General features: G+C 39.2%; 1 protein-coding gene across 1 annotated transcript; it reads left to right on the top strand.

The window, feature by feature from the left end:
* Window positions 1-1,011: 1,011 nt before the first annotated feature.
* HABP4 (hyaluronan binding protein 4) lies at window positions 1,012-25,900 on the top strand. The gene is made up of 8 exons (XM_054053663.1): window positions 1,012-1,303; window positions 10,185-10,332; window positions 10,772-10,963; window positions 11,154-11,225; window positions 12,916-12,999; window positions 19,837-20,005; window positions 21,723-21,908; window positions 22,938-25,900. Exons 1-8 carry the CDS (start codon window positions 1,069-1,071, stop codon window positions 22,992-22,994), a joined length of 1,143 nt encoding a protein of 380 aa, XP_053909638.1. The 5' UTR covers window positions 1,012-1,068; the 3' UTR covers window positions 22,995-25,900.

Here is a 25,900-nt window from a genome sequence, read left to right as displayed (position 1 = left end):
GGCTGAGAGAGTTGGGCTTGTTCAGCGTGGAGAAGAGAAGGCTCAGAGGAGATCTTATAGCGACCTTCCAATACCTGAAGTGGCTACAAGAAAGTTGGGGAGGGACTGTTCACAAAAGCTTGTAATGATAGGACAAGGGGCAATGGGTATAGACCAGAGAGGGGCAGACTTAGACTAGACATAAGGAGGAATTTCTTCACCATGAGGGTGGTGAGGCACTGGCACAGGTTGCCCAGGGAAGCTGTGGCTGCCCCATCCCTGGAGGTGTTCAAGGCCAGGCTGGACGGGGCCTTGGGCAGCCTGGTCTGGTGGGAGGAGTCCCTGCCCATGGCAGAGGGGTTGGAACTGGATGATTTTTAGGGTCCCTTCCAACCCAAACTAGTCTGTGATTCTGTGACAGGCTGAGTTGGGGTTGTGCAGTGCAGAGAAGGCACTGAGGAGACTTTATAGCGACCTTTCAGTACTTAAAAGGGGCCCACAGCAAAGCTGGGAAGGCGCTCTTTGTCAGTGATTGCAGGTTGATGGTTTCAAGCTGAAAGAGGGGAGATTTAGATTAGATATTAGGACTGTGACTGTGGCAAGGCACTGGCACAGGTTGCCCAGGAAGCTGTGGCTGCCCCTTCCCTGGAAGTGTTCAAGGCCAGGTTGGATGGGGCTTTGAGCAGCCTGATCCAGTGGGACGTGTCCAGAGGTTGGAACTGAATGATCTTTAAGGTCCCTTTCAACTCAAACCACTCTATGATTCTATCACATCAGACTGTAAACTCTCACTAAGCAGCCTACCCACACCCGTACAGGCAGGACGCTGACAGTTCCACCCCATCCGCAGACACGATGCAGGCGCAGGCCGGCAGCCGCCCCCGAATGGACTGCCCGCCCATAGCTATTTACCTGCGGTGCCGGCGCCGCACGCTCATTGGCCTCTGGCTGCGCGGGGCGGGGCCACGATTGGCAGCTCAGTCCGGCCGCGGCTCCCCATTGGTCGCTGGCGGCGCGGGGGGCGGGGCCTCAGCGGTTAGGGCTCGCGAGGCGGTGGGGCCGGTGGCTGTTGTCTGTGACGCCTCCGCGATGATGAAGGGGACGGCGGGCGGCGCAGTGGCCACCGCCGCCGTCGTCATGCAGGAGAGCTTCGGCTGCACCGTCGCCAATCGCTTCTATCAGCTTCTGGACGACGAGTCGGACCCTTTCGACGTCCTTCGGGAGGCCGAGCTGCGCCGGCGGCAGCGCAAGGAGCGCGACAAGGCGGCGGCGGGCGGCGGGGGGGAGCGGCGGCCCGGCGCCCCCGCGGAGCCGCCGCAGCCCGGTACGGCGGGGACGGGCTCGTGGGTCGGTGGCGGCGAGGAGGAAACCGCGCTGCGGGCTCGTGGTAGCGAAAGCCCCCCCGGAGGAACGAGGGACAAGCGGAGCGCTGCTCCGGGGCTTCGGAAGGGAAACGGGCGTGAAGGAGGACTTAGAAATCATCCCGAGAGCGAAATGGAAGAGCGTCAGCTCTCCCGCTGCCGTGTCAGTGCTTTAACATCCCTGTGGATGCTCATCATTGCTTGTCACCCTGGCCGTTTCCATTGCTTCGTGTTTTCAGGCGTTTTAGTATCTGTGAGCTCTTCTGGCCCTTCAGGGTTGTAACGTGTCCAGGGATATGTGCTTGATTTGTCTTAAGCTCATGCTGGTGCCCAAACCTTTAAATAAAATCTTATTTCCTGGGTGAACTCTTTAGCACGGTGTTCAGTTGCTCACTGTTGATTCTAAATGTTGCTGCAGGGAATAGGGAGCCGGTCTACTTTTACATCAAGAATGTCTGGCAATTGTCTCTGCAGCTGAAGGCGTTGCCGGCCTGTAACTCCTTGCATGTGGAGGCATTTTTGTCGGTGTAATTGTTATTACTTACCTGGTATTGAGCTTCAGGTTGCTAGTTTCAGCATCTAAGGTATCCAAGAGCTGGCTGATGGCTTTCCAAGTATCAAGAATCTCTGCATGGAAGACTCTAGTTTACTCTCGTGAGTTAGTGTGAATTCCCACTCCTGCAGCAGGCAATGAAGCTTAACACATTAACTATTCTTAAGATATTAATTTCTTCCTGTAGTAAAAGCTCCTTTTCTCTTGACAGCAAACGAATTGTGTTTTTAATGCCCTAGAAAAAGGTGTGGCCTGCTCAAATAAGAGCAGAGTCTCAAGTTTTAATGAAAAGGTTTCTTGACAAGAACTGGTGGTTATCAGTAACCTACCAGGAGCATGGAATTGTGTGAATACCTCTAACTCCTGTATCTTAAGCATACGGATTCTGAGTGTAATTCTGTAGTAGTGCACTGTGACTCTGTGAAGTGTCTTTGACAATTTTCTGATATTAAGAATTCCAGTTTCTCATATGGAAACATCTGCACTTTGTTTTACTTTCCTGTTAATTTAAAATGGAGCAAAGAGTGTGTTGGCTTATAGTGGCCTTTATGAAAGCAAATTAGCATCTGTCTTGAAATGAGTTATATACTCTGAAAAATGTCACACTTCCCTCTTTCAAGAAAGTGGCTGTCCTGGATTTTGTGTGTGCTGTATGTTTATGCCCTTGAGCTTGTTGTGAAGTAAGGGCTGTAAATGTATAGTGCTCAGGATGCTAAACCAGGGCAGAGAGGTGAGACTTGGTCCTGTCTGTATGCTCTTCCTTTGGAGGAGCCTAACAAGCCTGCTCCAAAGGACAGAGATCGCCCTCCGGCTTAGACCAGGTATAGTGATGGTGTAGCTGACAAATATAAATCAAGTGGTAGGTTGAGGGAAAAATGTAGGGTTTTTTTTTGTTTGTTTTGTTTTTTTGGAAAGTGGGTGGCAGCTTTTTATTTGGGACGTAGAAAGTTGATCTGCTGTACAGGATTCAACCAGAGAACTGGATAAAGTAGAAGTTTAGGGCAACTATCGGCTTAACGATTGGGAATGAGTAACAGTTTGGGAAGATCCTTGCATCGATTCAGTATGGCTTAAAGCTTCTAATGATAGACACATTGCTAGAAGAGTGCACCTCTGTTTGGGTAAATAAAAATATTGATTAAAATCACATTGTGAAACTAATGACTAAACTTGTATTTCCAGTCTTAGTGATTTTTTTTTTTTTCCCTCCAGATTTTGGGTATAACTCCCTCTAATTTCATTTCACTGATTAGGAATGAAACACAAGCATCCAGACCCATCTGAACAGATTCTGTTATTATGCTTGAAATGACAAAATTCAGTCTGTACTGTACTAGTGTTCATAGAGTCATCACAGGACAGCTCAGGTTGGAAGGGACTATGTGGCCCAATGATCATCTGTCACTCTGTCCCATTGCATCCTGAAAACTTCCAGTGTGTCCCTGAGGGGCTTGTTCCAGTGAGTGACTGTTAACAATTTCTTTCTGATACCGAGATGAAAATTCTCCTCTTAAAGCTTTTGCCTCTTGCCCCTTGTCTTCTCCATGTGGCTCCTTGTGAAGAGGGAGCCTCGATCCTCTTCGTAGCTGCCCTTCAAGTGCTGGAATGCTGTGATGTGCTCCTCAACGAGCCTTCTTCAGGGAGAAGAGACCTAGCTCCTTTAGTCCTTCCTCAAAGGGTAGGCTTTCCAGGCCTTTGATCATCTTCATGGCTTTCCTTCGGACCCTCTTCAGACTGTTCTATATAAAAAACTGGGCAGTTTTGCTTGTATGGATTGCGAAAAGTCTTGTTGGAAGTTTCGCAATTTTTGTTTTATCATTGTATTATTTCTTGAGCATATGAAATCTAAACAAAATAGTCTCTACATTTAGAAGGACTTGAAGCAAGCCTATTCTTTTTTCTTGCGATATACAAGAAGTTTTACTGTGGTCCAAGAGACTTATTTCAGTGTTATATTTTGATGTCAGAGTGGAAGATTTACTCACAAAGTTTTTAAGTCTACATTTTTTTTCTTTAGTTCTTCACTGCCTTTTCCAGGGAAGTTTTTACTTAATTTCTGGAGATGTTTTCACTCTGAAACAAACCTCCTAAGAGGACTTTGCCAGATAATCCAGCACATCGACCTTAATAAATAGTTTGGATTCTAATCAATTGGCACAACTGTGAAGAGACTGTTTTTTAATCTATCTTTAGGGAAAAAATGTACTCATATTTCATGGCCTTTAAAGCCTACATTTTGACCATAATGATGTATTTTTTTCTCTTTTGTTAACTGATGTTTTGTGATTTTTAGACCCTATGCTGAGGATTTGGGTGAAGGCTGTTTGTAGGTATTGCAGCTCTTGTAATTGCTCCACTTAATGTGAACTCAAGTTCATTCTTAGCGCAGTGGCCAGAATGCTTTTGCCAGCTCTTTATTCAAAAGGCCCAGTTGCAGAGCTTGCATTCTTTACTGGTCCAGGCAAATTAAATTTGTTGATGATGCAGTAATAAGCTCTTTTCTGTTGAAATCTCTAAGCCTTTGTTGCTAATACCGCTAAAAGATTTTCTTCTTTGGTGTACATTTGATGACTCCTGTAACATTTAGATGTAGCTGCTGAATACCATGTGTTTGAGTTTTTAGTTATGATTTTATAGTAATATGGCATGGAATGTTTCTGGGGAGTTGTATCTTATACTGACTGCAGTTTTCTTATTTTTAAATAATTTATTCCAATATTATTCTTTCAGCTACCTAGTCATAACGATTGTCCAGAGGAAAGCTGCTGTAGGCAATTCTGTATTTGAGTACTGGCATGCATGAAAGCAAAATACCACAGAACAAAGTCTAACTCCACGTGTCTCTTTGGTGTGTTGCATGCAATAGCTGAAGCCATTTTTTGTGTTTTGGGATACTGTGGTATTATTCTGCAAATCATGAAATTAGCCATGCTTTAGTTCACAAAAGTAATTACTTGAAGTTTGGAATTGAAATCACATGGACAGACACATGCAAAGGGGAGGAAGTAAAGTAGTTCATGCAGTCTTAAGTCTGCTTTACTGTGAAATATAGCAAAAAAAAGTGCCCTAAGAGTATAAACTACCTCTTACTATTTCCGGTTATGCAGCTTTATTATGAAGGAAGATTAGCTGTCCGTGTATAGGTATTTTTGTGTTACTAACATGGTAATGAAATAGTGTCTTTGCATATAGCCATAATTAATGACAGAGATCCTGGAATATGGCACAAGTTCTCCACTTGCCTTCATCCCACATCAACATTCTTCTCTGAACTTCCATTAAACTGTTTCTTGAGGCTTACATTTTTCCTCTTTGAAAAGTGAGCTGTTAAGCTGAAGGCAAAAGAAAAAAGGGTCTTTTAGAATAATTGGAATGAGATATTTGGATTTAGGACCAATGACTGTGCTGCCGTTAGCTTTAATTTCTGCAAGACAGTTGAAACTTGTCTGCAATGACAAATTTGAAACATACTTGAATTCTTTTGTTTCGTGTGTATGTAGGTGGGTGACATCTGTGCTAAAAGCTGTGAAAGGGAAGTTTACTGGTACAAGGTTATGTAGCCCAGTAGAAGAGTTGCAGAGCAGTGACACAAATTACATAGTGTAAAGGAACTATGACATGAGAGGATATTTACTACCCATAAGTGTAAAATAATATGTATGGAAGAAATAGATCAAGGTGAGGAGCAGTGTTGCAAACTACTGCAATGTGAAAGATTTTTCTAATTCAAACTATTACTGTTTAGGAAAGGGAGCTTGAAGTCATTTGGACTGTTAAGAGTCGAACAGCAGGTCTGTTTTCAGTTGCCATCTAGGAGAGAAGCAGTGTTGGGAATTACTGCTGTAGCAGTAGCAAGGAATACAGAAAAGGAGTTGTTATGCCTTTGAAAGAATCCCATCTTCCCATGTCTTGAAGTGTCTGCTCTTTTGGTCAACTCAGAGATGTTAAAAGTAGGAAAAGCACACTAGAGTGATATGCATGATAAAATTACAAAATGAATTATTGCCAAAATTTAAATTCAAGTTTTTGTTTTGACTAGAGGTGTCTGAGGGTACAAAAGGAGTATGTATAGAACTGCATGCGAGTCTTGACAAAGAATATTTATTGTTTCTTGTTTCACAGAAGTAAAGGGATGTAATTTCAGATAAATGTTGTGAAATAAGGAAAAATAATGCTTTTTCTATAGAGATGTAGGGCGATGTTGATATATCAAAGCATGTATCTATACAGACTGCAGCCTGTATAGATAGCCTGCAACAGTGGACCTGTCCTGTATTAGTCAATGCTTACAGTCTTTAATTTAGAAAACCTCTGAAGATAAATTGCCAAGTGGAAAGTATTTTGTCATTGCTTTTTTCTTTCTTGAAGTACTTGCTATAGTATATATAAGTCTTTTGTCTGGCTACTATGATTGCTCTAATGTTCATCCTGACTGAATCAAAACTACACTCAGTTTGACTTTGCTCTGTTCCCATACATGCTACTTGGGCAAAATAGAAATAACTATTTGTTTGGCACTTCTTCATCCGAGGCTACATTTGTGGAAATGGAGTATTGGTGAAATAGTCTCGCTGGGTTTGAGTGTCACTTATTTTGGCGTGATGAATTGGTTTCATTGTTGTGAGAAATCATAAAACATTATGATGCCATGTTGTCAGCTGAATTGTAGATCAAAATACCAGGTTTTCGTGCCCTTTGCAGCAGAAACTTCCCTCAGCCTGTGAATTGTGTGTCAGCTGCCACGCTCACCTGCCATGCTCCTTACATGAGGGAATGGGGGAAATGGCAAGATTTCTGCTCTGACTTGTGGTCACTGATAGCAGTTGCAATCTGGGCTCATGGAGGTGTTAGTCAAAGTTTGCTGCACAAAAGGAGTTTTTTCCCCTTAAAACTAAACATTATAATAAATGTAATAGCATGCTTTCTCATTGGTGGCCAGTGAGAGCCCACAAAACCTAGAAAAGAATCTCTTCCCAAGCAGAACTCCTACTTGTTTGAGGACAGATGACGGACAACAACACTACAAAGGCAGCTAGATTATGTTGTGTTGTTTTAAATCCATCTGTTAATACATAGATATCCAGTGTCTGGGAAACTAGGCAATGCAGGTCTTAAAAATACAATTTCTGCTCTTGCTGTTGCGAGTTCAGTGATACATGCTTGTTAAAAATGCCTTAGATTCTAGACAGTCCTGCTTTCTGATTGTTGCAGTATAAACAGAATGAGTACAGGTAGTAAAGTATTGTTGTGGTGGAAACCCCACCCAAACTATTTGAGTATATTAGGTCTATATTATGTAGAGTTTTAATAGTGGCTTATAAAACTAGGCCCTTTTCTTTAGCAATGCCTAGTTCTAGTACCTGGTAATTTTAGTATTTACAGATGTCTTTCTGTCTAATAATAGCTCAGCTGCCGCTTCTGAGGGGGAAAAAAAAAGAAAAAGAAAAAAGAGAGCTGGGTCTGTTGAAGCAGTTTAGGCATCAGATTTCTTTTCTGATTCCTCAGTTTAGAAAATAAAGTAACGTCCAACTCAGCCGACAGGTTGCTCTGCTGCAGTAACCTCTGGGGGAAGCAGTGGTGAAATGGGAAGTGGTGGGCAACATCTCCAGCTAAATACAGATTACAGGTGTAACTGACAAATAGGAAAACCACCTTACAGGGAGGCTAAACTTGGTAACCCGGAAAGAGTGGTCTTCAGTTTTCAGCACGATGTTTGAAAGACCTCAAGTAGATGATCCACTGGAGTTCAGAGCTTTTTTTTTTTTTTTTGTGGTTTTGAAGAAAACCTGCATACCAGTCCATATGTGCAAAGAAGGAGACAGAATTGGGGTGTACTTGGAGAGGTAGTTAATGAGCATTCAAAGCGTAGCTCAGTTCTTTAAAGTGAAAGCTGTTACGGTAGCACTACACAAGATTGTTCGTCTTCTGTTTTATTATTACCCCCTACTACCAGAGGGTAGGTGGCCCTTCAGCTCCTTAAACAAAAATGAGTCTTTGTTGGGGCAGACGTATGATTGAGAACTAGAATTTGATGGCTTATGCTATCACTGCTGCCAAGCTCCAGTATAGCTTGCCCTTATATGCAGAGCTGAAAGTTGTGCTGGTATTTGGACTGATTTACAAGGAGGTCACCATCTTCTGCCCTGAAAGTGACTTGGCTTACCATACAGGTGCTTTTGTTGCATACCGTTTAAATCCACTGCTGCATGCCTGTCAAACAGGTTAAAAATGTTTCTATACAGATAGTAAGTGCCGCAAGTAATCTTTCTAGTATTTAAAAAATTATCAGCATGAATTTTAGCCACCTGTTCGAATCAAAGTGAAATAGCCTTGCGCTGAAATCAGACTAGAGCTCACTGCTTTGTCTAGCACCATCAGTGCTAGTGATATATAGTACAGTGGCAACAAGAAAACTTGTTTTGAAGTACTTCTAAGTGGTACTGGCTAACAGAACCAGAGAGCATATTTTTAAAATTACTTTTGCATCTTCATTTTTAGGCATTGCTTTACTAGTTCTGAGGAATTCTTTAAATTGAATGTTAATTAATGTTGAAGTGAAGGTGAAATTGATGTTAATACAAAGTACATAGGGAAGGTGGGCTGTGACTACTACATTCTTGCCAAGTTATTGTGTTTGGAATAACTGATGTATCTGATAGCCAGTGAGAGGCTCAAAAAGAAATTAAAATGCATTATTGTATTACAGTTGCATATTTGGATCCAAACAAAATAAGTAAAAATGAGGTCAGAAATTATTAGTCACTTTTTCTACAGCAAGATTCCAATTCAGAATTAACACTTCTGTAGTCTGTGGCATGGTTGAAATGTGCATAGAGCAAATGCACATTTGGTTCCCAACAGCATATGCGATTCTGTATTTTTTATAATTTTGCTTTTTATTAGAACATCCTAGTTTGAAAAGCTTACTCAGAAACCAGTTTCAAAAATCGTCCTTTATCCAGAGGTTTCATTGTAACTTTGTGGATGCAAATATGCTTGCTGCTTTGAGGATTGAGCAAGTCCAAATCTCAAGAAGAGAGAATTAGTGGAATGTATTATGTCAGGTGGTTTGTAGTTTAAGGAAAATGAAAGCTAGTGTTGCCTCTGCAGCGAAATATAAAACTTTGTATAGCTACAACCATCTTTACCGCATAACAAAAAGCTTTGTTTACCACTCTTCTACCTATTCACCAAGTGGATAGTTCTTCAAAGTTTTAGCTTTAAAGATGATGTTACAGAGTTTGTGCTTGCCACATAAGCTTTGATTGTAAATCTCCTTATACAGGCATTTCTATGGAGCTGTGAATTAATTTGTGTCTTAATATTGTGACATAGAATAGTGTCATGTGCTTTCATGTGCTGGCACAGAGTCCACTTGTCTGCTAATCAGAGTTCATTAACTTGCTCAGCATTGCACAGGTGCAATCTTACACTAGATGTATGTGGATTGAGTGAACAATCTCAGTTTATTCTCTCTTAAAATACACAATTTCTCTGCATTCATGCTGTCCAAGCTGCTCTTCCACAACCCTGACAGTGGCCAAACAAAGCCCCCAAAAGCTTAAATTAAGTTTTATCTTGGAACAGCTTGACATTCCGGAATCCATTATTGGCATGGGGGTCTTTGTACTTGGGTTTCTGCTATTTAACCTCAGTGATTTGTAGTAGTGGTCAATAGTTTTCTCCTTTATAGAACAGTAATATAAGGAGGTCACCCTCTTCTGGTTCTTGAATACTGTACCTGTGAGCTTAAAGTACAGGTACAGGCTCAGCCTTCTGAATTCGGCTCCTCTGACAGGAGGTATGATGTCTCATGATGGCCTGCCTCTTCCCCCCACCTTCCTTCCTCCTGCAACCATCTTGCAATTCATGTCTTCTATTGAAGTTTCCCTGCCTTATTCTGTAGTACACTAGCAAGATGTTTGAGAGAACATGAGAAAAACAGTTTTTGTTCTCCATTTCTGTGAGTTAATGTGAACAAAATGAGTTTAGGGTTTTTTTTGTGTTTAGCCTGTATTTCCTGGAAATGTCTGAGCTGTGTCAACACCTGTAGTATTTTTGCCTGGGGCAGGTTCATCAATACAGAAAGGAAAGTGAATAGATTTCTTTAAAGCGGACAGTGACTGGCAATATCGACTCTAAGTGCTTTGATTATTTTGGTTGACTTGGGATTGGAGAGGGTAAAGCAGAAGACTGCAAGGTATAATTAACTCATTTCAGTCAATAGTTTGGTAACTTTCAATTCAGTTATTGATAAACTATTAATACTCTGTCTGTGTGTGTGTGCGTAGGCCAGAGGCGAGCACCTAAGCGGGGAGAACAGCAAGGGTTCAATATTGGAGCAGCAAAGGTGAAACAAGACAAAACTGAACAGAGACAATCTTTCAGGGAATACCGTTCCTATGAAACTGAAAGACAAACTGAATTCACAGTGGAAAGGTATGTAACACAGAGGGATAGGTAAGGTTCCTTAAAGAGGATCTGCACAGGAGAGGGAAGGAGAAGACTTAGCCTTCCTTAAACAGATCTAGTAGCCCGATGTGACTTGAAGGCATGGTTGCATTATTAGTGTGTAGATTTGTTGTGAGATGACTTATTTGATGTCCATCGTAGCTGTTTTTTTCAGCATTTCAGATTTGACGGTTTTGTAATATTTTAACTTCTCTGTTTTCAGCATAGTCAATAAACAGCTGAAATTTCTATTCCTATTATCTGTCGTAATTCCTCCTGAGTTCAGTGTGTCTATTTTTAATGACAGAACTGTGCTGTGTAAAGATGCACTCTAAATTAAATTATGCAGTAGGTCTCATATGCTCATATCTCTTACAACTGCATAAATACAAACATATGATTTTCTCTTGTGTTAACTGTTCTGTAGGAACAAAAATATGACTGGAAATCTTTTTAGACCAATTGAAAAATTAGACCCTGAAAAGCCAGTAAGAGATCGTGGTGGGAGAAGAGGTGGAATGCGAGGTAGAGGAAGAGGTGGTGGAATAACTACAAGTTTCAATGGCTTTGACCAAAGAGGAAAATGGGAATTTGAAAGACACAGTGGGAATGATAAATTGTAAGTATTCTGTGTGCTGCTTCTTATTTGGTGTACAAGTAAACAATAGTCGGCAGTGCAGTAATGTCTTAAGTATTCTGTTGCCTTCTTCTATATCCAGGCTGGCTGGGAAAAAGTCAGTACTGGTTTTAGTTGGACGTCCTAGTGAAAGAAAGCTCTTAAACTTACTGATCTCTGTTTCTTTCTCTAGAAGAATGAAAGGAGATGATAAAAAGGGTGGAAGCGGAGCTCGCAACTGGGGAACAGTTAAAGATGATGTGAGGTACAACATACTTGTGCTCACCATACATCTTAATTTTCCATGGCCTTCCTTAGATCATCTTTTCTTCATCAATTTCATGTCCATTTTGAGTTTTATGAGCCTTGCTTTCTCTTAACTGTTGGGATTAATTAGTTTTACAGTGTTATGAACGAGTCTCCTTCATGTAGGTGAGATCAAAATTGTAGCAAAGGCATGGACGTGTTTCTTCAATTAAGACTGCCAACCGGGGCCAAGTTGTCTTTTAACTGAAATAAATTATGACTCTTCTCAGTTATGAAGCAAGTGAGACTCTGGTATTTAATGGCATTACTACAAAATGCTGATTAAAATATTGAAACTTTTTTCCTCAGATTTCACGTGTAATTTCTAAAGTGCACAGCTGTTATACAATTTACTGTGTCTTTAGAGGTAATATTTCAGAGGTAGAGTCAGCTAAATACATTTTAAAGTGCACAGGAAAATAAATAATAGAATACGATTGCCAGTTAAAAAAGGGAAATTTCAATTAAATTCTGTATTTTTCTTACTGATTTCTGTTCAGATTTGCAAAAAGCTGACAGGAAATGTAGGCTTTTGTCCATTCTTTGCATCTAGCAATATGCTACTCTTTCTATTAACTTTTGTTCTCATATGCATCTAGAACTCTTTAACTGAAGGCAGATAAAGGACAGAGAAAAGGCAGGGCTTTGAAGGCACGTCAAACATCTTTGACCATGTACACATTCACTCACAAAATTGCTTTAAAAGTAAAATTTTAAAACTTAGATCATGGATTCAGGCAGTCTGTCTAAAAGTTGAAAAATACAGCGTCAGTAAGTAATAATTTTCAAGCTTGTTAGTCCAAGTTCTTCTGAATGGTTTTACTCTCTTCTATATTCCATACTAGAAGTAAAAGATTGGTTAGATACTCTGGCTTTTAAAATAAAACGATCAGCTCGATTAACATAGTTCTAAGCTGATAGCACAAAACTAGCTGACCAAAGGCACAAAACTACCTTCTGTAGTATGTCAGAGAAGGTTGTGTGAACTTCATTAAGTACAAGAGATTTAAGATCTCTTTTTTTTTTTGTCTTCCTAGCTAAGTGTTTTTAGATCGATATCATCAGAGCTTATGATAAAACATGGGATATCAATGCTTTCTTGTGATGTGGCACATATGGTAGAAATGATATTGAAGTGGAATTGTGTAAACAATTCTAAAAGCGTATCTGTGCCTTAATTGTTCTTAGTGATGCATTGAAGTTAGAAGGTTTAAATATATATGCCTACTAGTAGAATGAAAGTACTATTGCTCTTGTTCGACAGTCAAATAATGTCTGAATTACAGAAAATATGAGTATTGGAGTGTGAATTTTACTGTGTTAATAGTTGTAAAGGGGAAAAAAAAAAAAGCAAACCTGGACATCAATGGTATACTGTAATCACGTACGGGTATTAGTAGTCACAACTGATTTTTTTTTTTTTTTTGTCTTCATGCATGCTTTTCACTTGTTTTGATTAAGTTGGATTTTCCTAATACTTCCTATTTTGTTGGTTGCTCAGCTAGTCACTTTCTGCTTATGATCCTAGAGTTTTTCTCCTCTATTTTTCCCTCCCAAGGAATTCTGGAAAAAAAGTGATGTGTTGGTCTGCAGTATTTTTTTTTCCTGTGTGACTCATGAAGACTTTGGTTTTTTATTTACTGTTTCAGTGTAATGGAACAGACTGCTCCTATGGTAGAGACTGCAGGAACAGCTGAGGAGCCAGGAGCATCTGAAGGAGAGCCTCTGAACAAGTACGGTCTGACTAAAATATTTTCTCATATTTTCTAATATTTTTTATTGACTATTACTGATATACCTGTATTGGGAGGCATATTTGAAATGGGAACTGTGAAGTTTCGCTAGTGCACATATTTATAAATAGAAGAGCTTTGTCTGTGTTTGAGTCAAGAAAATGCATTCCTAAATCTGACTAAAGCTTGGTTTTATATAGCTGCAGATTGCATTTAATTGCTCAGTGGTGCTCTACATTCCTAAGATTTGGAGATAACTTAAGGAGAAGCTACGTATTGCCTATTACCTTTTCAATTTGACTGATTTGTAAAAAACTGCCCTGCTTTTTGAAGTTACCCCCGAGAAATACGTATTCAGGGTGCTCATGCAATCATACAAACACAGTTAAAATACACTGAAATAAAATTCTCTGAGTCAGTAATCATCAGTCACTAATGCAGTTGTCATCTGTTCACGAAGGGCCTCTGTAGAACTTGGAAAACTTGCTGGAAATGGTCTTGCAGTGAGCCATAGAAGTAGGGAAGTTGATAGAGAAGTCTACTCATCTTTTGGCTTTCATTGTTACCGATGTCCAGTGAGAATTTATTTCACAGTAAATAAACACCGGCTTATGAAAAAGTAACTGGACAATCTTGTGCACCTAAGACTTTAAAGAATAATCAAATAGCATATGGTGAATACCTCCTAATGAGAGAAAGATGGTCAGTGCAATATGTCAGCCTTCTCTTCTGCTGTGAAGAGAAATTAGCTTACTATGAAGCCTTTTTTTACCAAATGATGCAGCTCCAGTTAGTAGCCTTGCTTGGTTTCTCTGTTATAAAGCTGACTAGACTACAGAACCTGTTTTGTATGTTCAGGTTGTATAAACGCTGTAAGAAGTTGAGTTGATGTAGCTTTGTTTCTTTTAATTTGATGTAGCTTTGTTTCTTTGAATTTGAAATTCACTTTTAAGATATCACTAGAAGTATGTGCATGTGGAGAAATCTGTCTCTGAAATTTAATAGCTATGACTGGATTTCCAGAAAACTGTTTCTAGACTATCTTAAACCAGACGGGTAACGTAGATTGAACAATTGTGCATTTTTGACAGCTTTCTTCACCCACTACCACTACCTTTACTTGTTTCAGACTTGTATTTGTTTCTACCCTGATTCAGTCTCTTTGTAGATGTGTGCTGACATCAGTTCCTTGTAGAGTGTAAGGCATGAGAAGTATATGTAGTGGAGAAAGCATCTGACAGAATCTGCCAGTTCTCTTTAATTCTTTTCTCTTTCTCAGAGATGACTAGGTATTCGGTCAGACTGTGAACCTTTCTGGAGATTTTATTCCCCTTCAAGCTTTTTAAAAAAGCTTTGTTTAGGAATAGTCTGGTGAAATCCATAACACTAAAAAACACAGGTAACCTACAAGTACAAAATTGTGCATTTTGTTTTCCTTTGGTGCAGTATATATTGTCCTGAAGACTCAAATCAGTATACAAAATATGAATTCTGTATACATCATTACACTTACCTTTGAGGGTAGTGTCAGCTTGAGGACCGTACATATTTTAAAACAAAAGCGGGGACAGTGCAAATAGTGCCTAGGTAGTTGGGTGTGATTGTATGGCATACACCTTAACAAGGTCAAATTTTTTGTTGTTGTCGTAATATTTGAAAAGCAAAAGCTAGTGGGGAATGGTTTTCAGGCTTCAGGATGTTTTTTTAAGGTCTTATATACTTAGGTTGGCCTTGCTCTCCGGAGTTGCTGTCTTCTGGCAGGTAATGGACACCAGCAAAAGTCTCTAGCTAGGCTACCTTCTACTCTTGCTATAGCCTTAATATTGAGGGCTTAGGGGGATGTGTTCACTTAAGCTACTGCTAGGATTTTTCTTATTTTGAGTCTTAAATGCAGTGACTCTGAAGAATAATTTCTATTGACTGCTTTATTGCAGTTGTGTGCTTGTATTGAAAGAAAGAGATGGAAAAATTGAATTTGTTTCTTCTTTCGTTCTCTTTCATGTTGTAACTGTTCCCATTTAAAAGAAGAAAAAGTATTAATGGAAACTGGGTATAGTGTGTATGAGTGGAGGTACTGTGTAGCTTTCTGCTGGGGCACTGACTGATTTCATTGCAACTCTAGAAATCTTCTGTTGGCTTCTGTAAGATACGGGGTCTTGCCTTCAGGACTGTGTCCACATTGCCCTTTTTTAGCTTCCATTTGCAAAGTATTGCTGGACAAGAATTTCTGTAATACTTCTATAAAATAAACCAAGTTATTTCCGTGTCTTCAAATTTCTGTCAGTGTATCAACAATATCTATCCATTCATAGCATCCCAAATTGCATGCTAATAGTTGTGGGTTTTTTTTTTTTAGTTGCAGGTAATAAGTATAAAAAAAACAAGTAGTACAACACAATAAGCTTTCTTCACAGCTGCTTTCTATTGAACTTATCTTCACAATCTGAACAATGTAACACACTTGTTTTGACAGGTAATTAAAAGGAAAATTTTCATCTTTTTAGTCAGTACAACACAGTCTAATTCATTCCTTTAAAAGGCATTTGCAGAGCTAGTATTTATTTAGTGGGGTTTTGTCCCATTTCTTCACACAGGACTTTCTTCCTTTTTCATCTTGGCATTTAATAGGAAACTTTCAAAATCTCTCTTAAGGTTTGCTGGGCTATTTATATTTCCCATTTTGGGGTATTTTTGGGGGAGAGGGGGAGTGTTTGATTGTTTGGGAGTTTTGTTTATTTGTTTTTTGTTTGTGTTTTTTTTAATAATGACAAACCTATCCATAGACCAGACCAGATCTTCATAAGGATTTGATTCAGTATTTTTCTTCTGTAGTTAACTTGTACAGTGGTCACTTGATTTTACCTTGTTTAACTTTGAATTTTGCTATAAGTGCTGGTAATGGTCCTGTAAATGATGTTCTTCACGTAAATGATTTGTTGATAAAAACTGAAGAAAAAATTGCTTTGTGCAGCTGACTAATACAAAAACTGATCTGAAAAAGATCCACTGTCATCGTATTTAATGACATGAAAATAATCAGCTGGACAAGTGGACTGATTGCTATTCTGTTTGTGTTTCTTCTGCATGTTAATGTGTTCACTTAGAGCAGTTCCTGCAGGAAAGGTGTGCACAGTAAACAAGGCATAGCTTAGAGTGTTAGGGTCATCCATTGAACACACTGCAGTGGTAGGGACCGTTACTGAAAGCTCCCATTTGGTGTTTTGGTACGTACTTGCATTGTGAATTCAATTTGTTCGTGACCAGAGGCTGCATTTAGGTGTCTGTCAGTGTTTTGTAAGCATGATTGGTGGTGCACCAAGGAGCTTATTAATTTGATTAATGAAATGCCTACCAAGCAGTTACTAAAAACGCATAACGTTAGAAGGTAGAAAGTGCACAGAGTGCACTTCCACAAAGGCTTGGTGCCCAAAATAACCTGCTACAATCAAATCTTTGTCCGAAATATGATATGCAATTTCTTTGCTGTGCTTCACTAATGGGAATTGTTTCGCCTTGGGAATCTTGGCATCCTAAACCAAATTTGTGCTGCTAATAACCTAACAGTTGAAACTGTCCTTTGGAACAAAAATCAAACCCTACTTTGCAGTTGAAAAACCAAACATTTGCAGTGTAAATCCACCAGTATTTCCTTGAGAACAGGCAAGTAGTTGCTTTTGATAGATCTGTACTTTTCACAGCAATATTTGTAATTGCTTTTTCAAGAGGTCAAGTTTCTGTGTAGTGAAATGTCCTCGTGTTATCTTATCATAGAAAGTTAGATCTGAAAGTGGTGTCTTACTGGCCCAAGGCATGACTGACCATACCTGTGTCTCTTCTCATACCTGTCTATTTGATTTTAATGTCCTATACTGATAAAGTTTTCAATGTCCCTTGATGTTCTTTCCAATACTTTGCAAATAGAAACTACTGTGATGATTGGTTTTTTTCTCCTCAGTGTTTTGCATCATGGAGATGCAGAATGTTCTTACTTTTTTTTTTTAGCGTTAATGTATGTTTCCTCTTCAGCATCTCTTTGAAGGCTTGCCATGTAGATAACTTATTTTAGAACTCTTACCAGTCTTGCAGTTCTATTCTGAACTTTCTGCCTGTCCCACATAGAAGACGTTACTCAGTTGAGACCTTGTTGCACCCTCCTAGCAGTGACACCTATTCCAAGAAAAACTGTTGATGTATCTCCTTACGATGGCACGCTGTTGCAGAAGGGACAAGTGCTGTAGATTTAAAGGTTGGCTTGGCTGGATTACTGCAATACTCTTGCATGGTTTGGAGGGCTGGGATCCCTCCTTCAGAACCTCTGCCTTTCTAATGGTTCATCTGTAGTTAGTTGGTTGGTACTTTTGCCTGAGAGTACCTATTTCTGCTTGTCATTGTGACTTCCTGGTGGCAGTTGTTTTGGTTGGTTTTCATGTCGCTTGCTCTTTATAGCATCTCATACGACTGTCAGGAAATGCAGTAAATGTATTATATATTACATTGTGGATAACTGTACAGAGCTGGCCTCAAAGCTCCATTCAAATGCTTGCTTTTCTTTTGCAAACTGAAAGATTGATCGCTGCTTCTCAATTACGTGTTGCAGCCAGTTCTGTATCTTTCTATCTCTCCCCAAGGACTGAAACGGTGTCTTCCTAACATAGTGAAAATTTAATGGGAGAGGAGGACAGAAGACTTCCTGAAGTTTAGCTATGCAGTTTACTGGTTCTGCCAGAGGCAGTGGTTTAGGAAGAAATTAAACCCATTTTAAAAAGCCTCTTTTTATTAGTTTACCTTTTTTTTTTTTTTCTTCCGCTTGAGTACTTGCAACTAGTCTCGTTTTTCCAACACCTATTCCCAAAATAAAGCTTAAGATAACTGATCAAAAATTACCTAGTTTCTTGCTCTTGCAAGCAAGAAAGTGAAATGTTTGGGGTGCAATTGGTTCTTAATGCTCTTACACAGGGAACAGTGTCTGGTGTTTTTCCAATAGTAGCTACATCTGTCACTAGTATCCTTTTTATTTTACTCTGTAAACTGTTTTTTTCTTAATAGTCCTACTAATATAGTTTCAGCTCTTCTTAATCAGTATGGAACTACAAACTAGTTTAAATTCTGGTTGATATAGCTGGAATTTTCAAAATAACAGGGCATGAAGGCATGTCAGAAGGCAGGCAAACAGTACAGAACTTGCATATGTCCTATTTACTTTTTCTGCAAAGTGCAGTTAAAACTGTGCTCATTCTAGAACCAGAATTAAACAGCTGTCTTACTGTTCCCTTCTGCTTCTACCTGTCATATACTAGGTGCGTCAGGAAAATATTGTATTATCATGACTGGCAAGAAATAGAATGGTGTTCTGCAAGATCAAGTGGGAAGACGCAGTAGGCTTGTTCCTATATGGGCTATTTCCAAATGTACAGAACAGTCAGAATGAATTTGTGTGTTCTGATGAGGTGCTTGTACAACTTCAGAAACAAAATGCACAGTTCACTGTCATTTCAGTCTTCATTGTGCCATGATAAAATAAATTTCCAATTTGCATCTGATCATTTGTACATTTACATTGAAAAAATCATCAGCATTTGGTAGAAGACAACTTGGAACTGTGATTGAGTGAGGAAAACAAAATCTGTAGTTCTCCCACCACGAGAGACCTAATGAAAGGTTTTTCTGGAAAAATCAATGTGAGGGAAATACTTAGACCGCTACTGCAATACTTAGACCGCTATTGCAATGCTAGCAGTTTTGTGTTGGGAGAAGGGAGAAATGGTTTCTCAGATGTCTGGGAGTAATCAGTGCAGGTTTTCATGTAGTTCATGGCATTTGCATTGTTTCTGCAGCAACCAATTATGGTGATGAAGCAAATTGTGCTTCCTGTTTGTGGTGCTGCTTAGTAGAGAATACCTTTATGCAAATATTAAAAGGTACACCAGCAGTGTGTAGCTGCTGGTCCTGGACAAGTCAGTCTTGGTCAGCATCAAAAAGTGGCATAAGAGTAGTCAATTGGTCGTGAATGGAGAAGAATTTTTAGTTCTGTCTTAAGTATCTTGTCTTATGAATACAGACATAAATATGCCTTGGATGTCTGTCTTTACAGTTCAAAAACATGCAAAGCTGACTTCAATATACTCAATATGTTTTCCTTGAATGTATCATTATCCACTTTACAACAAATGAAAGCTGGCCTAGGATTAATCTGGTTTTGCCAGTTGATAAATAACTGTCTCCTTGTGTGCTATTACATCTGACAAAAGAAACCAAGGCAGCATCTTATGAAATTAACAAAGGAAATGTTAATAATCACCTAGAAGATTCTATACTTTATCATTGTGTCTTTTTGATGACTGAGAGCTGTACTGAAACATGAATCCTTCTCATATTGTTATGCTGCAGTATGAGTCAATAAAACCATGCAATTGGGGTGTTTCAAAACTGCATGGTATGCTTTTTTTACTATGGCTATATATTGTAGGAGTAGATTCACTATTAAACAGTAGGGCTGAAAATATGCCAGGTGGAAATACAAACTGCTTTTGTCTAGAATCTGAAATGCATGAACTTAGGAGAAGACTGAATAAATATCAAAACTTAGTACAGAAGGCTGGAGACAGCGTTCGTTCATACGACTGATTTCAAACAGGCCATAAGTATATTTTCCAATTTACATGAATGTAGATCTTGCCCATCACATTACTGTGGGGAGTAAGAGAAATTGAAGATACTAACTTGGTGAGAAACATTCCAAATCTTTTGTTTCATATCCTTACTTTAGAGAGTAGTGTTCTTGTTCATCCTGGCATGTTGCAAGCTAATGGTTTTTACTTTACGACTATAAACCTTTAGAGTTGCTGAAGGAGAGCCAATGGAAGAAGTAGTTCAAGAAATGACATTAGATGAGTGGAAAAATCTTCAGCAAAAGAATCGACCAAAGCCTGAATTCAACATCCGGAAGCCAGAATCCACTTTTCCTTCCAAAGCAGTGGTGATTCACAAGTCAAAATATAGTAATGATGTAAGCATTGACTTAGGAATTCTGTAAACTCTGCCTTATGCCCAGTGTTAGGAAACTGTCTCTTTTTCCACTAGTTTTAGCATAATCTGAACAGACTAGAAATCAGTATCTAAGCTTTGTTACTGTAATCACATTTGCCTCAAAACTGGCTTTAAACACGTGATCTGTTCATTTTCTTCTCTTAGATCATCACTCCTGTTTTGTATGCAAATACATAATATATCAAGTTGTTCTACCTTATGGCTCAGTCTTGGTAATATCAAACCTGTGTCCTCGCTGCTGCCACCTATGTAGATCTCTAATGCTGCTAAAGAAAACTGCTGAAGACTTCCTATCCTAACTTTGAATCTCGTTTAGCTTACTTGCCAGTGTACACTTGGACGTATTTATTAAACTTGGGTTTAGCATCTGTTAGTCTGGATGCCAGGTGTCCTATTTCTCATCTGTGCTGGATCTCAGCTTCCATTGTGCATTTGAAATACATGATTTTGTTGTTGTCTTCAGTTTTAGGGTCTTGCTTCTTAGAAGTAATTCCAGAGAGCTTGTTCTGTTATGTGCAACACCCACCCACTCCTTTTCCCGCAACCTTTATTGAACCATTTTACTGGGATTGGCTTTTCAGGGAGAACTAATTTATTGATATATAGGGGAAAGGGAAGGCTTCTTTCAGAGATTCTCGCTTTCTTAGATTTCATGTTTTGAGGGTCACGGAAGTATGTGCATATACTTGTAGTCTAGGGTGATGGAATTCTGATGCTTAAGTTCTGCATGCACTATAAATACACATTATCCTTTGTCTAGTTATAATACCAGCATCAAAACTTGCAGCTTTTTAAGCCTTAATTATTTCAAGTCATTGAGTGCTTCTGGGGACAGACACTTATACTGAAGTGGCCCGTGTCCTATTTAGCATGACTTTTGGTGGTCGCCATTGCCATTATCCCCTTTTTCTTCTCTGAAGGAGATGGTGGTACGGGTGGGGAGAGTACCTTTCACAAGCTCTGAAGAGAGTATACAGGCGTATGAAGAGTGCATGCACGTTTATGGTCTACTTGTCTGTAAAGTTTCTTGGCTGGCAGTATCAAGGGACCTTGTCAAAATTAACGTGGAACAGCAGGTACAGGAACTGTATAATATGAACAAGTCAAATCCCTCCACTAGACATTGAATAAAGTAACTGCTTCCCCACTGTGTGGGATGCGTTTACATGTATGTTATCATTACCACAGTGCACATTAAAAATAAAATGGGAAATAGTCTTGCATCCACTAACTACTCGGAATACACAGAGTTCAAACAGTAATGTCACAGCTCAGACAAATAGACTAATAGATTAGTTAGTAACCAAATACTGTGCATTACTATGGCCTTTTAACCATTACTTGCAGGTATTTGTAGGAGTAGCTTCAGCTTGATTCTCTAGTCCCTTAGAAAACCTCGTAGGTGATACTTCTGAAAAATCTGCAATAGTACAGAGCTGATAAAGAAGAGTTTCTTGTGAGGACTCTCTGAGCCAACAAAGAACTATTCTAGGCATCTGGGAAGCTGCAGTTGCCTTGCTTCTGTTAAAACCCTGGGCAAGTTAAGGCCTGTCTTCTGTTCTGGATGTCATCTTGATGTATCTGCTGCTTAGTCTGTAATACAAGTTTGTGTGTGTCAGGGAGGGAAGAAGGTTGTACATGGAAGCTATAGGCTCTAAGCAGATCTTCTTTTTTAGTTGCAAAAAGACTACTATGAAGATGTTTCTCATGTCTTTCGAAGACTGGTGAATGACATAACATCTCAGTTGGATATTAATTTTGGAAGTCTTTCTCGCCCTGGTCGTGGATCAAGAGGAGCACGAGGTGGTCGTGGTCGCGGTCGTGGCAAACAAGTTGAGGAGACAAGACCACAACCAGAAGTAGTGGGTTTTATGTTTTTTCTGCTTTGTTTGCTTGTAGGTTTTTTCTTTTGGTTGTTAATGTGTGTCCTGCTTCTACTTGTGTGGAATTATTGATTTCCATAGTGACAGACTTGTCTCTAATTCCTGCTCCATAGTATGTCAGTTTGGTTACTTTGAGTTTCTGACCCATATGTTGGATAAAATGAAATACCACTTCAGGCTCACAACACTTACCACATAGATTTCAAAAAGTCTAATTACTAATTGCTGTAATGGTAACTACAGGAAAAGATGCAATGAGCCTTGATATAAATTAGGAAGTAATTAAAATGGCTCAAGGCTTGTATCCCTTACAGAAAAGTTCAGTATAGTACAGTAATAGTGTTTTGATTACTGAGAGCGAGATATATCTGGGATCCTTCAGATGCTGTACAATTCTGTCATCCTGCAGAATGATACAAGTGTTCAATATAACTATTAAAAACTTCCAGTGACCTTTTTCTTTAAAAAAACATACAAACATTTGCACACTGAAAAATAACATTTATTCTTCATAATAACTGAAGGTCTCAGTTTACTTCTGTCTAGTATGAGTAAAATACTACAAGGTTGAGAACTTACAGAATGATGCAGAAGTGATTTGTTGCATTTGTTTCATCTGAATGAAAAAGTCTTATTATAATAACACAGCATAGATTTTAAAACTACAGTATGCGTAGTAGCCTTGGAATGTAAAAAGATAATGATGCTGCTTCTGAAAACAAGCAGTATTTTGGGTGAGATTAGTTTTTTTTCTTTCACTTCTGTGCTGCAGAACTTGTGATCTTCTGGTCCTCCCCAGGCAGTAAGTCATATTATAAATACATTCACACTGAAGAAATTATGGTAGTCAGAACTTCTGAGAAATGCCTAGATTTTCTGTAATAGCCATGGAAAGAAAGCGTTTAGCTGGAACAGAAGAAAGAACTCCTTTCAGTGTAAAGTACACATAGCTGTCAGATGCTTTTGAAGTGCATTCATTCTCATAAAGCTTCTTTTCTTTCTTTGTAGGTGCAGCTTATTGCTCCAAATCCTGATGATCCTGAGGATTTTCCAGCTTTAGCTTGAAGAACCTTCATGAATGGTGGCATCTCAAAGTAACTTTGGTGTAGCTTTGAAGAGACCAGTTTTATGATCGTGTGGATAAAGAAAGTCTGTTTCTGCTGGAAAAGCTTTTCAGGTGTTTGGTGTGGAAAGATTGCAGCCCTTTGCTAATGGTGTTGGGTTCTGGGGATACTGGTGTACTGGGATCTTGTCACAGGTTTCAGTGTCTGCCTCTGCTTGTGAAAACCGTGTGAAGGCTTATGGTGCTTCACTATAAGGCTTCAAATGAAGTTGAAGAGTACAGTGTTTAAAAATGTGTATATAGAGATCATATCAAGTTCTCTGACATCATGGTGAAATGTAAACTGTACAATGTGGTCTGCAATTGGAACTCTGTTTCACTGTACATTTGAAAACTGCTTTCCCTCTTTTTCCAAGTGAAGTGTGTATTTCACACAGACACAAGGTGGCTGTTCTTCAGATTCAGAGATTGGCAAATAAAGGAAAGTACTTATTTGTCTGGGTTTGAGGTGTTATTTTCACAAGTCAGAGTAGCAGACTGAAGCTTTTGCTATTTGGATGCAGTCTGGAAGAAAAGAGGAAAACCCAAACCTAAACTGCAAAGCTTACTCACCTGAAACAGTGAACAGCTATAAATAGAAATGATCTGTAAAATTAAGACATCACAGATGCTTTGGATTGATAACTAACCATGAGTCTTGCTTCAGTAACAAGATAAAATCTCCAACTGCTTTGAAAGTGTTGAAGGTGAAGTAAAGTAAGAATTCTGAGCTAAAGAACTAAACTGACAAGGAAGCTTTTAGTTCTAGCAGGAGCAACTAAACTAAAATGTTTTGTACCTTACCCTAAGAAGTTTGTGTGACATTGGGGATGAGGTGGGATGTCCTTTCCTTGCAGCTTTAACATAGTTCCTCACTTCAGCAAGCTACTCTACCTTGTTCCCTATCAAAGGGGATGCTCAGAGCCATTCTCAGGGATCTGAAACAAGGAAATGGTGCCAGGACTGATGGGTGAGAGAAATGGGAGGACTACTACTCTGGACATTTTGGGAATAGCTGTCAGCCTCAAAGGAGACTGCAATTGCCTGCTCAACTTGAACTCATTCTTTCAGTTTACTGGGAAAGCAGATGAATGTAAACCTTTCTTTTTCTCTTGTTCTCTGCCTGACTTTGTTTTGTATCACTTCTAAGGAGTCTACTTTGAGAGCAAATAATGGATGAGACTTGAAGAAAAAAACTGTTTTGCTTTGGAGTAAGCTTTAAGAGTACTCAGAAGCTTAAAGTAACTCATCTCAGTGGTAACGCTATATGCAAGTAGGATATAATCATCCTAGAAATACTACTGCACTTTTCTATATGCTCCAAACAGATCAGTCTGCAAAGTAGTGCTTCCCAAAGGACTTTTCTTACATTATCATATAAGTAATTTAACAATTTGCTGAATCCAACAATTTTTCGATTCTACAAGAAGCTTATTTTAGTTGCATAAAGATACTCTGACAACCTATAGTAGAAAAAAATGTGCAAAAGCAAATGAAGTGCTGGTGTTAGAGGAATTTAAGTAGATGAAATAACACGAATTACTCTCTCACCTTGTAGGAGTAAGCTACAACTTGAAACCACTGCTGCTGCTCTTTTAATAGATGTTTGGGTGTTTCTGCTAAAATGGCCATTTCATGATTGTGGAACAGAAGTGATTTTGTCTATGGGGGGGTCTTGGAATTGTTTTGCTTGTTCTCCCCTTCCTGTTCTCTGTATGTCATTGGATAGGGATGAATGTGTTTGAAATTTTATTTGGTTTTGCTTGCAGGTGTGTGTGTGTATAGATGTGGAATCCTTCTTTGCAAGGCTCACCTGTGTTTTTCTCCCGTGTTTTCAAGGTGTAGCCTATTCTTTTACTAACACCTCTCTTTGCTAAGGAAAGCAGTGAAGCACTTAAACCTTTTTTTACTAAAAATTTGAAACCTTGTTATGCCAGTGGGCTGAATGTGGTGTAATGCTGTTGGTTCGGTTCTGACTGTTCTCAGGGAAGGCTGAAAGGGTTGTCTTACTTTTTCAATTTGGTTCCTGCTGCTGCAAAGTTACTCCTTTATTATTTACTCCTTTAACTTTGATTTGTTTTTCAAAACATAATGATATGTACATTCTTTGGAAAATGCTTTGAAGGACTTGTCAAATCGTATCTGTATAATCAGTATTCAGTCAAGAGATTGTTGAAAACCAAGAGATTGTAGTAAAACCTAGTAACCTTTTCAGTGAAGCTTCCACTGATGTGACAGAAGACCATAGGCTGGAAAAGGTCTGATTGTGTGGAAGGGAAGGAATCCCTCAAATAAGGGTGAAGAAAACCCAACAAACCAATGTTAAATAACATTTCACTTAAAAATAGAAATTATGTTGGAAGAGATGGACAAAAAACAGCTAGTGGCACAATACCAGGACAGATGTCACCTGTTGTGAGTACTGAACATCGCGTCCTAGGAGCATGATGTTTTGTGAAAAAACAGTAAAAAATGAATCTGGTAATGGCAGAACTGAAACCTGAGAAGAAATACATGTGGGTCTAGAGAGAAGCTGTGTTTGAAGGAGGGCTAACGAGGCTGAGGCCCTCCACTGAGTAGAAAACCAAGGAACTGCCCTACCACCTTAAGAGAAAGCACTAATGAAGGTAAAAGCAAGCTCATAATGCAGAGCACTGGTCTGCTTCAGCATTTGCATAGTGACTGTCTCCTGCTGTGGCAGCAATCACTTTGGATACTCTTGTAATAATAACTGCTGCCAAGGAAAATCTCCTGTTTGCTCCTGCTGGCCTGTCATAGCAATAATGAATTTGTGAAGTACCATTTTATCCCATAACTGTAAGTTACACTTTGCAAAATATAGCAATTGCAATACACAGTTCAATCACAA

This window comes from Cuculus canorus, chromosome Z, assembly GCF_017976375.1.
Source record: "Cuculus canorus isolate bCucCan1 chromosome Z, bCucCan1.pri, whole genome shotgun sequence".
Taxonomy (NCBI): Eukaryota; Metazoa; Chordata; class Aves; order Cuculiformes; family Cuculidae; genus Cuculus; species Cuculus canorus.
The sequence above is the reverse complement of the archived record's forward strand: the minus strand, read 5'-3'. Positions and strand labels throughout refer to the sequence as shown.

Bases quoted from the DNA above. Each gene is read 5' to 3' on its own strand.
- HABP4 (XM_054053663.1), top strand. From the start codon at position 1,069: ATGATGAAGGGGACGGCGGGCGGCGCAGTGGCCACCGCCGCCGTCGTC. The intron at 10,964-11,153 runs GTAAGTATTCTG...TTCTTTCTCTAG, and splicing joins CACAGTGGGAATGATAAATT to AAGAATGAAAGGAGATGATA. The intron at 20,006-21,722 runs GTAAGCATTGAC...CTTCTTTTTTAG, and splicing joins AGTCAAAATATAGTAATGAT to TTGCAAAAAGACTACTATGA.